The sequence below is a fragment of the Rhodamnia argentea genome, chromosome 9 (genome assembly GCF_020921035.1).
Source record: "Rhodamnia argentea isolate NSW1041297 chromosome 9, ASM2092103v1, whole genome shotgun sequence".
Taxonomy (NCBI): domain Eukaryota; kingdom Viridiplantae; phylum Streptophyta; class Magnoliopsida; order Myrtales; family Myrtaceae; genus Rhodamnia; species Rhodamnia argentea.
This window is the reverse complement of record NC_063158.1, coordinates 6,592,858-6,606,688: the sequence shown is the minus strand read 5'-3', so window position 1 is coordinate 6,606,688 and position 13,831 is coordinate 6,592,858. Positions and strand designations below refer to the sequence as shown.

Sequence of the window (13,831 nt, the reverse complement as noted above, 5' to 3'; positions counted from 1 at the left end):
AGGTTTATAACTTTTTTGACAATTTTTTTCAAAATATGCAAAGCCATCTGGTAAAATTAATTTCTATCCCAAAAAAAAAGAAAAATCGGGTAGAATTATTTCTTTTTATACTTGGGATACGTATGATGATCATGGCTAGTATGCAAACCACGATTACTATTTGCAGCCTCTGGATTTTTTGGGTCTTAAAATATCACCTGTGCCTTTTGTCAAGCTGTAGAGCGCTTTAGAGGACTAGAAGTCAACGGACTTGAAAGCTTTTAAAATTCATAAATGAATGTTCATACATAGACCACGTTGCTCGACAATATAAAAAGGGTCAATGCGGCCAATGATGAAACAACCAACATGACATTATGTTTTGCTGTTCGGTGAAAAGAACAGCTCGAAGGGTCAAAAAGACACCCTTTTCGTAAACGCCCAGGTTAGAACATAACCAAGCAACTGAAAAGAGCGGCCATGTTCGATTGCAATGGATGTACATGGCCCTCGGCTATTGGAGGAAAACCTAATCGGAAGGGATCGCCGCCCCTTTATCGAGAGCAATGCGACCGGGACAAAAAGAAAAAAAAAGAAAACGGAATAGTCTGCGGATCATGCCGATCGAGTCCATCTCCCCCGATCGATCATGTGAGCTCCACGACGAGAATCAGAAGGAAAACGACGGATCGATCGTGGATAGGACGAATATGGAGGGAGGGGGAAAAAAAAATCAAGTTGGGAGCATCTCAACCGTCCCACGCGAGGCAAATTTTGTCGATGGGGAGTGGGGGTGGGGGGATGAGTGAAGAAGCTCTGTAGATCGTGATGGATCTTGCTGTCCCACCCAAGAATTTTGTCCATGGGCAATTGCGTTCCACCACCTCGCCACAGGTTTTACCACTTTGGAATGGTGCACCCCTTCGCTTTTCACTTGCAACCTCATGAGGCTGGTGCGCCCCATCGAGAAAAAGCAAAGACGTGCACATGATGATGCATTCGGGGCGCACCACATTCGTTCACAGATACGTTACAGAACTTGCGTGGATCTCACTTACTTTTTTCTATGGTTCTTCGCAGACCGATTCGATACCTCTGTTTTGGTAGCGTGATGGGTATTCTTATTGTTAAGAAGGCGGGGTTGGATCCTCCGCCGTGCATAGACGGGTGTTGCCGAACCGACCTTATCTTCCCTTTTATGCGAGGGCATGTGTGGGTTCGATGACCCTTTGCCCAACTAGTGACAGCTACGATTGCAGTGGCCTCCGAACTGTTATGATTTAATGCACAATCAAAACGAAATAAAACGTTAAAAAAAAAAAAAAAGAGAAATCAAGATACGAGATTTTATCCCGACTTACCCGTAAACTAGAATTACGTCCAACAGAGGATTTTACTATTATTAGCACATCGCACCTCTCGTTACATTCCTCAATTACAAACGAAAAAGAGTATATATAATAGTATTTATTCATGGATACGACCCAAACTTCTTCAACTATAAAAGCCCTATAGTATCTAGGGAGTGCTGCTTTCTTGATACCCCTACTGGGGCGGCTCCCCCGAACCCCCCCTCTCATTATAGAGCGAGACCCACGTGTCTTCCTATTAATAGAAAGTATGAACCATACCCCAACACCGACAATCGCCTTTCTTTCTCCCCATCTCCTCTTGACTTTCGATCCTCGATATTTATGCGCTATATCAGCATCGTGTGTTCCTTCTGTTGGTAGCGCGGTGCAGAAACTCGATATCTTTATTTAGGGAGATCATCAAGAGGAAGCCTAACTTCATCCCTTGTCACTTTCTCCAGCCGCGTTGGTTATTAGATTCATTCTCGAAGAGCACACCAATTTACCATCGGTATCTAATGCCATTTATCGGGAGTGGGCACAAAAAATCGAGATTGCCAAAAAAAAAGCCAAAGTCCGAGCTCGTTAACGTATTCGGTTGGGCTTGTCTTTACTCAAAAACTTCAAGTCAATGATATGAATATATTAATTGTTCACGCTACATCGATTATTCGAGGTGAGATTTTTCTAATACAATTTGCGGGTAAATCTTTTAGTTTTAGCAACTTAGAGTCCGTATGGTAACACTTCCTGGAAAGTATTTACATTCCGAAAGTGTTCCCGGAACACTTTCGGAACAGAAACGCGTATGGTTGAAAAATATTCCAAAAGTATTTCGGGGAACACTTTTGAAAAAAGAAACACTTTTGAAGCAAAACAAAAAAAACAAAAAAAACTTGTTTATTGGTTTTGGAACACTTTTTAGAAACAACTCGAGGGCAAGCTCGTGCAAGTTACCGCTGCTCACTATCATTGACGAGGAGTTGAAGCGGCCGCCCGCCGCGGGCGACGGAGGGCGGAGGCGATCGGCGACCTCTGCCCCCCTCTGCCTCCGGCCAGCCACCGGTTGCCGATCCTTCCTTTTGGTGAGAAAAATATTTTTTTTATATTTGCTTAACGTGTTTCTATTCTCGAAAATTGTAGTCGGAAATAGAAACACAAATAAATATTTCTATTCTAAATATATTTTTAGGAACAGAAACATTACCCAGCATGACCTTAATTTTACATGATACGGAGGGTTTGACGGGGGCAAAATTAGATAGTGCAAGTGGTGGTGGGCCCCAGGGGGAGACCACGTTTAAAGGCAACACAAAGTGGGTGGTTACGAGGTTCCCATTGGACGATTCTTGATATCCTCCCAAAGCTAAGCTAACCAATCAGACCGCTTTAATGCCGCCTTCTTCTTCTTCTTCTTCTTCTTCCTCCTCCTCCTCCTCCGCGTCATCCATCTCTCAGTTTCTGCAGCTCGCTTCCTCTTCCTTATCTGCACAGTAGACGGTGGGCACCTCTTGCTCTGAGTCCCGCTCGGTAAGCCCCGGAGATGGACGGTGGTGACGCGTCGAGGATTATGGAGGCCCAGTACATCGGGAGGCATCACAGGCATGAGGCCGGAGAGAGGCAGTGCACCTCCGCTGTCATCAAGCGCATCAAAGCTCCGGTTCACCTGGTATGCTCGACACCCACCCTTGTTGTGATTCGTCAGCTCGCTTTGCTTCTTGATGGGAGCAGTATTAACTTCTTTAGGAAGGTCCTTGCGGGAATCGTCAGCTTCTGCTTTCTCTCCCTCTCTCCTGATCTGTTTTTATCTGCCTTCAATCTCTTGGCTGGTTTCTCAAAAGAATTCGTTTTTCCCGAATTTCGCATGGGTCGTTCCAAAATGCGGAGTTCTTTCCTGGGTTGGAATGACGAGATCGCGGTTGTGATGATCTTCCTTTTTCGAGCATTCCACAAGTCATTTGTGGACTTAACGCATGTATTCGCACCGACAACTCAGCTATCAGCTTAACCTTTTGAGCCGGACCGATGCCCATGTTCAAATTGGAGATTTGTCTCTGCTTTCATCTCACTAAACTCAAAGATGAGCATTCATTTGTTTTTTTTTTTTTGTCCTTTTTGATAATTAACTTAGTCTTTTAATTAGCCCAAAACTTCAAATGCAAGTGGAAAGTCATCACCCACTCCAGGCTCAAATCATACGTGTCACAAGTGTAAACAGATCAAACTTTAACAAACTGCTCCTCTGCACAAGTTATCTCGGTTCAAATCATACAAGATGTGTAGTCATTTGAGTTTCTTTGAATTGGTTATCTGGGTTCTCGTGCTTATTTGGTGAAAAAAAAGATAGATTTCTCTATGTCCTCAATCAGTATCTTCCTGGTTTTCTTCTCTTTTGGGAATTTGATGGTTGTAGCTATCTCCTAGAGTAAAACGGAAGAAGCTGGATAATGCTGGACAAGAACACATGGGTTTTGTTGTTGCTTTGTGGAATTTCTCATTGTTGCGCTTTTCCCCTTCGTCTTATGAACAAAATCCTCTACTCTTTCGATAGGTGTGGTCTCTGGTGAGAAGATTTGATCAACCTCAGAAGTACAAGCCCTTTGTCAGCCGGTGTATCGTGAAGGGCGATTTGGGCATAGGGAGCGTTAGAGAAGTGAATGTCAAGTCGGGGCTTCCTGCTACAACCAGCACTGAGAGATTGGAACTTCTTGATGACGAGGAGCACATCCTTGGCATTAGAATCGTTGGTGGTGATCACAGACTCAAGGTAACTCCTCTAATCGCCTCATCTTTAGATGCATTCCCTCTTTGGTATTTATCTAGTTCCTGCCGATCGATCCTTCGTTCTGTAGTTTTGGCTCTTTTGTGGTTTGTTTGGTGTTTGCGCCGGACAGCGTAAGAGAGCATGTCCCCTACTTGTTTACTAGAATAAAGGGAAGGGTTCATTGTAAAGTATGCAGGTGTGATTATGAGACTACTGGCTTCTAATACTGCACAATAGTACTAGAAGGATGAAGGCAGAGTATGACTTTTGTTAACGAAAACATAATCACATTACTGTCTCCACCTTATCGTGATTTAACACTTGTTGTTTCCGCAACTCTGCAGAACTATTCTTCAATTATGACTGTCCATCCTGATACGATTGAAGGCAGGCCAGGGACGCTGGTGATCGAGTCATTTGTAGTAGATGTGCCTGATGGGAACACGAAGGACGACACATGCTACTTCGTCGAGGCCTATATCAGATACAATCTCAAGTCTTTGGCTGAAATTTCAGAGAGAATGGCGATTCAGGACCGAACTGAAGCCGTAAACAGCTTCTAAAAGCTTTTGAATGGCTGGGTACAAGGGGCTTTGTCCATGGAAATGGTGTTAGTGCTGGTTTGGTGTCTGTAAATATTGACATGGGAGTGTTGCGCTATCTGCATTTGCTGGTGCGCATATGCTCAGCTTTAAATCAGTAGGTAGGCTGTAAGAGTGAACCCTTCAGCGACAAGCTCACTTCCTTGTATGTATGTAGTTGTTTCCGTTAGATAATGCTATTGCAGCTATCGCAATCTGTCGAACTTTTGTATGCAGTGGAGCTTGCGCTTCTTCAGTAAGGATTCACACTAGATGTTTTGGATTTCCCAAGCGTACACGATAATCATGATACGAAATATGGTTGTGCGTCCGGAAGTGGATACTAATAGGCTAAGAATGACTGTGCATACAATAACAAACGGGGTCTACTATGACTGTACGACGGTTGACGTCAAATGGAAATCTCGGTGGAGACTTATGCACGATCCGCAATAATCTGCCAATTTGAGTTGGAAATGCTCCAAAGGTTTCTGCTTCTGCATCCCTTCGCCAGTGTTGCTGGCCTTCAGGATGTGCGAAGCTGTCTCAACAAGTTTTGCCTGTTTTTGTTAGGTTAACCACGCAAGTGGAGAAAATCTCCGGAAGGGAGCGACCGAGCTTGCCGAAGGAAGAGTAAACAAGAATAGGATCAAAGTTTCCCTCTCATACCCTGTTGTTTATCCACTCTTTGTCTTGTGGGGTTCCAAGTATGTTTCCCCATTACAAGACTATAGTTAGTGAAAATCATCAGTATCTGGGATTCAACACATCTTCCCATTTAACCATCTTCTTCAATGTCGACCTAGACCATCTACACAAAGCTTGACTGATGACCCGGTACAAATGTAGTGGCAGTATGAAGTCCATTCTTCGTGCTCCACAGTCTCAGAAGTTCTATATGCAAGCCTTTTCGTTTATAACAACACTATGGCATGCTTGGAGTTGGAATTAGCCTAATGAAGAGGTGGGAAATTACTTGAGTTCTCATATATTGACCACCAACTGCAGCTTAGCTACTCGTCTCTCCCAACCTTTTTCAATCTAATGCTGTAGCTAATAGCCAATAATGACGCAAGTTTGATGCACGATAATGTCAGCAAAGCTTCAAGAGGGTTCATCAAAGTGAGTGAATCCCTCTTTTTTTACCAGCAATCCTTACAGGAGCAGCTTCCTTTGCTCAAATGATGAAAGCGGACACCGTCCTTGATAACGATCTCACAGCTCCGCAACATGGAGATATACTTTGCCGCAGTGTGACAGTCAGAACAGATCCTAGAGTTCTTAATCACCCTGATAGGAGCACTGCCTTGTCTTTTCATCAGTCCATAGGTGATTGCCAGCTTCTCTGTGTGACTTAGCAGCATCTTTTCTTTCTCGACATTGTCCATTTTCTGATATACACAACTGACATCGGGCACATACCCCATTTTCTTAATTTGGGAAATCAGCTGATACAACTCAAAATAAATCTCTCCAAAATCAGGGTGAGTTCTCTGCTCTGCAGAAAAATGATGTACAGTGTGATCAATTTGTATCCAGCTCCAAGCTTGTCCATTTTTCACCCCTGCGCTATTCATCAAGTCTTTGACATGATCAACATCCTTCCATCGGTTTGACATGGCATACAGGTTCATCATTAAGACATAGTTAGCAGAATTATCAGGCTCCAGTTCAAAAAGATTCTCTGCTGCAGTCTCTGCATACTCAATATTCTCATGAATTCGACTGGAGCAAAGAAGAGCACCCCAAATGGTAGCGTCCGGCTTTAGGGGCATATTTTGAATTAAATCCCAAGTCTCGTCAAGATAGCCAGCTCTCCCAAGAAGATCTACCATGCAAGAGTAGTGCTCTATTTTTGGGGTCACATTATAATCTCCGCTCATTTTATCAAAAAATTCCCAACCTTCAATAACTAAGCCTGAGTTCTTACAAGCAGAGAGGATCGCTGTGAAGGTTATAGCATCTGGCGTTATACCATTGCTGCACATCTCATGAAAGAGAGAAATAGCCTCTTTTCCAAGGCCATACATGGCAAACCCCATGATCATGCAATTGTAGGATGCCAATGAATTTTTCTGAATTCTTTTGAAAACTTTGTGGGCACTTCTCCAGTTGCCCGACTTATTGTACATGTCAATGATTGCTGTTGCTACATAAAAATCTCGGGTCATACCATTTTTTACACTGAAGCAGTGTATCTCTTTTCCCTTTTGCAGCAGAGAGAGGCCTCCACAGGTTCGAAGTACGGTGGATATGGTGGCAGCATTAGGCTCAATACCTTCTTCTTGCATTCTGATGAAAAATTCAAGGGATTCCCTATATTTTCCATTCTGTGAACATCCTGATATGAGGGCAGTCCAGGAAATCACATTAGGAGTCAATCCAGAGAGCTTGATCTGATGAATCATGTCCAAAGCCTTTTCAGTGTGGCCCCACATTGAATAGCCAGAGACCATACTATTCCATGTCACTCTATCAGGTTTAATTCCTGCCTCTTCCATTTGACCAACTAAATTTTCAGCATCTTGCAGGTGGCCCTTAAATGAATACCCAGATATCAATGAATTCCACGCACATACGTTTTTGCTCTTCAAGTTATTGAAAACTGCTTGAGCAATGTCCAGGCAGTCACTTTTCACGTACATGTCAACTATTGAAGTTCCCACATATACATCATAATCAAGATCATGCCTTATCACATAACCGTGTATTTCTTTCCCATGGGGTAATAATCTGAGCTCAATGACTGACCGGAGAACACAGGTTATGGAGCTTGAATTCGGTTGAATTCCAGAAGTTTGCATCATGTGCAAGATGGTCAGGACGTCCTCGTACGAGCCATTAAGAGTATGCCCTGACAGAAGGCAGTTCCAGGTTATAATGTCCGGCTCAATACTGGAAGATTCCAGCTTATGGAAGTGATTCCACGCATCATCTAGAAAGCCAAACGAGGCATAAGCCGAGATAATAGAATTCCATGAAGTTAAGTTATGATCTTCCATCGAATTAAAAACTGCTCCAGCAAGTTCAAGCTCTCCATTTTTGGCATACATACTGATGAGAATGTTGCATATTGGCACACTCGATTCCATTCCGAACCTCAAAACATGGGCATGGATTTGCTTTCCTAGGGCAAGGGCTTTCAATTTGCTGCAAGCTTGCAGCACTCTGACAGTCGTTGTGCCTTTAACCTTCATGCAAGAATACTGCATATCTCGAAATAGCTCTAAAGCTCTTATCCACTGCTCATGCTTCATGTTCAACTTAACTGCTTCATTCCATACAACATCTTCTCGCTTTGGCATTTCGTTAAACACTTGATTGGCACGGTCTATGCTCCAACATCTCTCATAGAAGTTCATCAGGGCACGCTGGACATGAGCATCGGAATCAAGGCACCTCTTGATCACACAAGCATGAATCACTACACCCAACCACAAGTCCAATAAATAAGTGCAAACTCTCAATGCAACAGTGAAGATGCTAGCATCAAAGACCATTCCTTTACAATGCATGTCATCGAATACCTCGAGAATTTGGACAGGCAGTTCCCTAAAGTCCTTCAATTCTTCCGAGAAAGAGTTCCATCCAACGTTGCTTCTGGCTAGGCCCAGCAAGAGAACTAACGCGGCTGATCTATAATCACGAAAGTTCACGTAATGCCTGGCCAGGATCTTCACCAAGGGGTCATCAGAACTCCACTTGCCGGGCATTTTTACCATCCGGGCATGAATCATCTTCACGGACTCCAAAGAATTGACTCCATTAAAGTCACCCACCACCGCAGGGACACTCGAAGACGAAAGCTGCAAAGCACATGCTGGAGTTGCCGTAGAAGGGGCAGTGTCACCAAGAGCAGGGCACGAGAGAGAATGGCTTCTGAGCTTGGGGTTCTGGGTCTGAGGTTGTTTAAGGAAGAGCGTGTTGGTTTGGTGAAATGGAGGGAGTCCGTCCATGGCGGGTTATGTGGGTCGTTATCAGTTGGTCTCAGAAGAAGGTGGCCGTTAAAAGAGGAGCGCCACTGCCAGGGAGGAGGCTTCATTTGGAGTCGAAACTGCAAAAAGAGCCAAAAAAAGGGTCCCAAACTCTTCTTATTCACCTTTGTGGATAAGGTGATAAGGTTGGTCCAATCCCAGGAGACGATACTTCATGTTTGTGTCTCAAGCCTGCTTGGAAAAAGTTAAAGTTACCCTCCAAAATTAGGAAAATTTGAAGATACTGCTTTAAATTTCAGAAAATTATGAAAAAAAAAAAAACTATATGTGATTCTGCACCTCAATGTAAGTTTTAAATATTTCGTATTAAAGAAAATTCAAAATGAGAAGTCCGTGAAATTAGAAAAAGTCCAGTTAAAAGATGGAAAGTCCGACCGCCGGTGCTGCTTTCCCATCGTGAATTCCATACCAGATCGGCGGGATGGCTGTAAAAGATGACGGCGTACTCAGCGTCAGAAAGGTTTTCTAGTGGTCTGAGAAATAACATCAGTGGTAACTTGTCAGTTACTCAGAATGTTGCAGAAACAACATCCCCAACGTTGCACTCAGACATCCTTAATGCTTCCCTAATCTCCCAGCGACTCTCTGACAGCTTCCCTAATTTATTTGATCTTCACCAATTTTCTGTTTGGACGTGAAACTTGGAATTTTTGCTTTTAAAATTTTCTGTACCGGATTTGGTGTATTGGCCCCCATGAAATATTTGAGCTTGAGCTGTTTGTTGGCCGATCACAAGGTAGGAGGTCTCGAGTCCTCTGGCACCCTTATTACAATACATAGGAGTTCATACTCGCAAATACTCTCTCTGTCTCACACCAGAGAAGATTATGGGCGCATCATGAGTTCTACTCAGTAGTTGAGAACAGGGGAATATGCATCTGTTGTTCTGCATAAGAGATTTTTCATCAATTTCTTCCAATTCTTCAAATAATTCCTCGAGGATGATTCATCTAGAGTTCGGAAATGTTGCTAATATTTTCTATATGTGCTTGAGCTAAGGATGAAAATCTGCTTTGGAAGAGGAAAGAGAGAACTTGGGTTGAATTGTATCCATGAAAACACAAGCAAAAGACATTAAACAATATAGACCAGAAAAGAAACATGTTCTACAAAACACACACATTCCGCACTATCTGGGCACAGGAAATTACACTATGTATTTCATCAAACTGCGTCATGGGAGTGCCCTACATTGTGGAAACAAAAAGATTAGCATCTTCCACGATGTGTGTTCAATATACCTGACTAAAAGTACGTCCCGATCCGATTCATAAATCATTCCAAAAGCAAAAGCTGTGTACATTCATACTCAACTTTTTTATGAAGCACTTCACTTCCGGCACCCTAGAGGAAGAAGTAACAACAAAACAAGTTGAGAGCTCTGCAAGGTAGTTGCTACGGTGGATCTTCAATTTGCAATCCGAGACCCTCACAATTGGTCTTAAGATCTTGCTAAATGTCTCGGTTTGTTTGCAGAATACGTAGTTCAACAATAATTTCACCAACGTTGTCTTGGCTGACCATCAGGAAACACAGGAACAAGATCCTTGCTTCTCGAAGTATCAGCCTGCTTAATAGGGTTGCTTATCCGCATTTTCACACTTCCAGCATCATCAGTAAAATCTGGTGGTGCATTATCATCTTCATCAGTCCAATCATCATCCTCATCATCGTCATCATAAGATCCATCATCCTCATCAATTGCATTCTCAACATCAGACCAATCTTCCTCATCCTCTAGACCACTTTCACCCTCTTGATCGTCGGTTCCCTCTGCTCCATCATCACCTCTTCTAGAAGCATTCCTCCTCGGGAACCTAGGAACAACAACAAGTGAACGGAGCTTTTCTTTGATGAGCAACAGCCGATCTTTCTCTATCAAGTGAGAATTGCGATATGCTTCGCGGAGGATAACCGAATCCCTTTCCCCCTTCAGAGACACATAGAACAAATCAGGGTGCCTGATCAGCATTCCTCTCAATTGCTGAGAGAATCTGAATTCCTCTCTAAAATGAGTGAGGTGATCAACCAGAGTTCTCTTCTCTACAGTGAGGCTCAGGATCTCGTGCACAACCCCACAAGCATGCTTCTCCTTCTCCGGAGTACCGGGCCTAAGTGCTGAGAAATCAGAATAGGGAGATATATAAGGCATGTCCCGGAACTTGCAAATCCTCCTCATCTCACCCCTGGCCAGATTGAGACCCTTGGGTAGCTTCACTCTATTGAACTTGACAGGCCGATCGATAATCAGGTCTTTCTCCTCTAACTCTCTGGCCCTAGTTTCGTCTTCTGAGAGCTCAGCTGCCGACACTGCAAGCTCGGGGTCCCAGTGAGTTAGTTCCAAGGCAGGGCCTCGTGGCGTTGCCACAACTCTGAAATATTGTGGATACCGGTGACAGATTGTATCCCGAAATTCCAGAGGAAGCCCAAAATCAGTCTTCAGATGAGCAATCTTCTCAATCAGTATACGCTTCTCAAGCGACATCATCAACAGCTTCCTAAGCTTCAAAACAAGCACATCCTCCATCTCATTCCTTACCCTCAACTCCTCCAAGTACAGCCTCTCAGCTTCTTCCGTCAGCCTAAATTTCAAAGAGTAAACACCTTCCTCGACAATCTCAAACACAGCTGGAAATTTCTTGAGCAAGGCAATGAACCGCCTCTTTTTCGTCAACCCGAGGTCCCGCCTATACTTTCCCAACTCCCTAAGCGACATGGTACGATCGGGCTGGCTCACTAGAATCTTCCTAATCTTCAACACCAACTTCAATTTCTTGTCCCTTTGGATCACATTGTCGAGGGGAAGCTCCTTCCTCCTCTTAACCGCAGCTCTCACAGGATAGAAGGGGACGTAACCCTTCCTTGGATTATCCCTAAAAGCTCCATCCTTTCCAGGCAAAATCAAACTCCCCCCAAAGAATGAAGTTCTCTGCGTGACCAATGGAGAGAGTCGCAAATGGGGTCTCGAAGGAATTCTGGGCTTATCGAGAAAGTGAGAGGCGTAGGAATACCAAAAGGGAGCAGGAGCAGGAGCAGGAGCAGTTGCTGAGCATTTAGGCGAGCAAAACAACAACTTGGGATCCATGGTTTATGGGAGTTTTACGAGCCGAAGGCACCGATGAACATGCGAATCTAGCATCTATGCATGAAGAATTCAGGGTGAAAGCGAATCAGCAATTGAAAAACACAGAGAAGCGAACAAGATGACTCACCCCCGACTCTGCTTCTGTTGATAATGGCGGACTCAGACCGTGTGCGAGCCCGAGTGGTGCTTCGGCTTGGGGCCTTGGGGGAGGAAGGAGAGGTTTATCTCCGACTGGACAAAACTGGAAAAACCCTTTCCAGATATTTTGGGTTATTTGCGGTTTTCGTCCTTCTAATTTCCAGTATATGTGGATTTGTTTCCTTAATTTTTATTTTCTGCAATCAAGTCCCCCTTTTATCGTGTGCGATTTGATTTTCCAATTCTTATTTTGTTCATTCAAGTCCTCTAGCATTTTTTTTTCTTTGACATTTGTGTAATCAAGCGCTTCCTTTATCTGTTCCAACCAACATTATCAAATCAGTATTTCCTTTTCTTTTCTTTTTCCAAATTTGTTTTCTTAGTGTTGTATGCCATTTTCTGTCACGATGATAATGGCACGGCATTTGTTGGTCCGACGGTTTAGCGGTAGCAATTATGTTGATGGATTTGATTGAACAAATTGGAATTTTTAGAGGGTTCGATCGGATCAAAATAAGAACTTAAAGAACCAAATTATTTAAAATCAAGAAAGTTAGAGGAACTAATTGGATTAATTAAAAATTAGAGGAGTAAATTGCAAATACTAAAATTTAACGACTGAAAATATACTTAACCCGCGCTGTTTTTATCCCTTCCGATTTTGTACTTTTCAAGGTTTTTCTCTTCCGTTACCTTCTCCATTTTTTGCCCAATATATATATATATATATATATATATATATATATATATTGAGGTGGTGTTGGTGATTTTGAGCTGAGTCTACGATTTTCTTGGGAGGCACTGTACTTTTGAATCTTTCGCTACAAAGTGGAATAGCAAAAGATCACGATAATGTAGATTGAAATATATTTAATGACTGAAATTAGTCGAAAATTATAATAAAGGTCCTAAAACTCTTGCAATTGTCTCACTTCAATCCTACACCTTTTGCAATTGTGTCAATTCGGTTAATCCGGCCGTATTTGGCACCGACGTGGGCCTTTGTCGTTCGGCAACATTTTAAGATATATTTTTATTTTTTTTCTTTTCTTTTTCCTCGGACAGTCGAGGTCTCGCTTGGCCTCACCTAATGACGGTGAACCTCCCCGTCGTTGGGCAAGGCCGGCCGAGACGTCATCGAATTTGGTATGCCTCGGGGGAGTTGGCCCGGGTTTATCTGCCAAGGTCATGGCTGCCGGAGGTAGTGTTGAAACAGATGGGAGAGGAGGGGCCGGCGTGCATGGATATGGTGAGGTGGACGGTGAGGGCGAGGGTGGCCCTAAGGCCGAGTCCCCAGCCAAGACCTCACCAGATCCGGTCTAGTGAGGCTAGGCCTTGCGTGACCACGGCAAGGCCGACCTTGTCGCCTAGAGAAAGAAGAAAAGAAAAAAAAAAATTAAAAAGAAATTAAAATATTATGTCATTGGATGGTCTATATCAGTAGGTCAAATTTAGCTGGATGTACCGAATTGATACAATTACAAAAGGTTTACGACTGAACGGGCAAAATTGCAATAAAGTTATGACTCTTTTGATAACTTTCCCATCCGTAGCAACGTAACCCAGCAATGAAAGATTATAAGTGCACGATTTTAATTACAGATTCACCCCTAATTTTCGGCGGGGTCAGATTTATGTTATCCTTTACAATCTGATTGTGCATAGCCACTTTCCATCTGTGCCTAGATTAAATTTTGTAACGAGGCACGCGAAGTGTCGAGAAGTTTCCCTTTCATGTCTCAGGACAATCGTGTCTCGTCTGCATCATCTTTTTCCCTAATGAGAATCCTACTGGGAAGCACAATCAGTCGAATTGGCTCGATGACTTGGGAGGTAAGAGGCGCCCTTGGCGAGCGATTGCATACACCGAATACGAGTGTGTGTACGACGTGATCCTGTTTCTACTGTCCTGTGAATCCTCATGTGATGTTGTAGAT

The 13,831-nt window shown here is 43.4% G+C and overlaps 3 protein-coding genes across 3 annotated transcripts; 1 reads left to right on the top strand and 2 right to left on the bottom strand.

Moving 5' to 3' along the window:
- Positions 1-2,664: 2,664 nt before the first annotated feature.
- Positions 2,665-4,849, top strand: LOC115748532 (abscisic acid receptor PYL9-like). The gene is made up of 4 exons (XM_048284914.1): positions 2,665-2,741; positions 2,777-3,000; positions 3,883-4,098; positions 4,440-4,849. Exons 2-4 carry the CDS (start codon positions 2,875-2,877, stop codon positions 4,656-4,658), a joined length of 561 nt encoding a protein of 186 aa, XP_048140871.1. The 5' UTR covers positions 2,665-2,741; positions 2,777-2,874; the 3' UTR covers positions 4,659-4,849.
- Positions 4,850-5,101: 252 nt separating this feature from the next.
- Positions 5,102-8,843, bottom strand: LOC115748529 (pentatricopeptide repeat-containing protein At4g01030, mitochondrial). Its single transcript, XM_048284913.1, has one exon. The coding sequence runs from the start codon at positions 8,630-8,632 to the stop codon at positions 5,819-5,821; it is 2,814 nt and encodes a 937-aa protein (XP_048140870.1). The 5' UTR covers positions 8,633-8,843; the 3' UTR covers positions 5,102-5,818.
- Positions 8,844-9,807: 964 nt separating this feature from the next.
- On the bottom strand, positions 9,808-12,017 carry LOC115748599 (protein WHAT'S THIS FACTOR 1 homolog, chloroplastic-like). The gene is made up of 2 exons (XM_030685126.2): positions 11,884-12,017; positions 9,808-11,810 (listed from the first exon to the last, which is right to left on the bottom strand). The coding sequence occupies exon 2, from the start codon at positions 11,754-11,756 to the stop codon at positions 10,170-10,172; it is 1,587 nt and encodes a 528-aa protein (XP_030540986.2). The 5' UTR covers positions 11,757-11,810; positions 11,884-12,017; the 3' UTR covers positions 9,808-10,169.
- Positions 12,018-13,831: the final 1,814 nt, after the last annotated feature.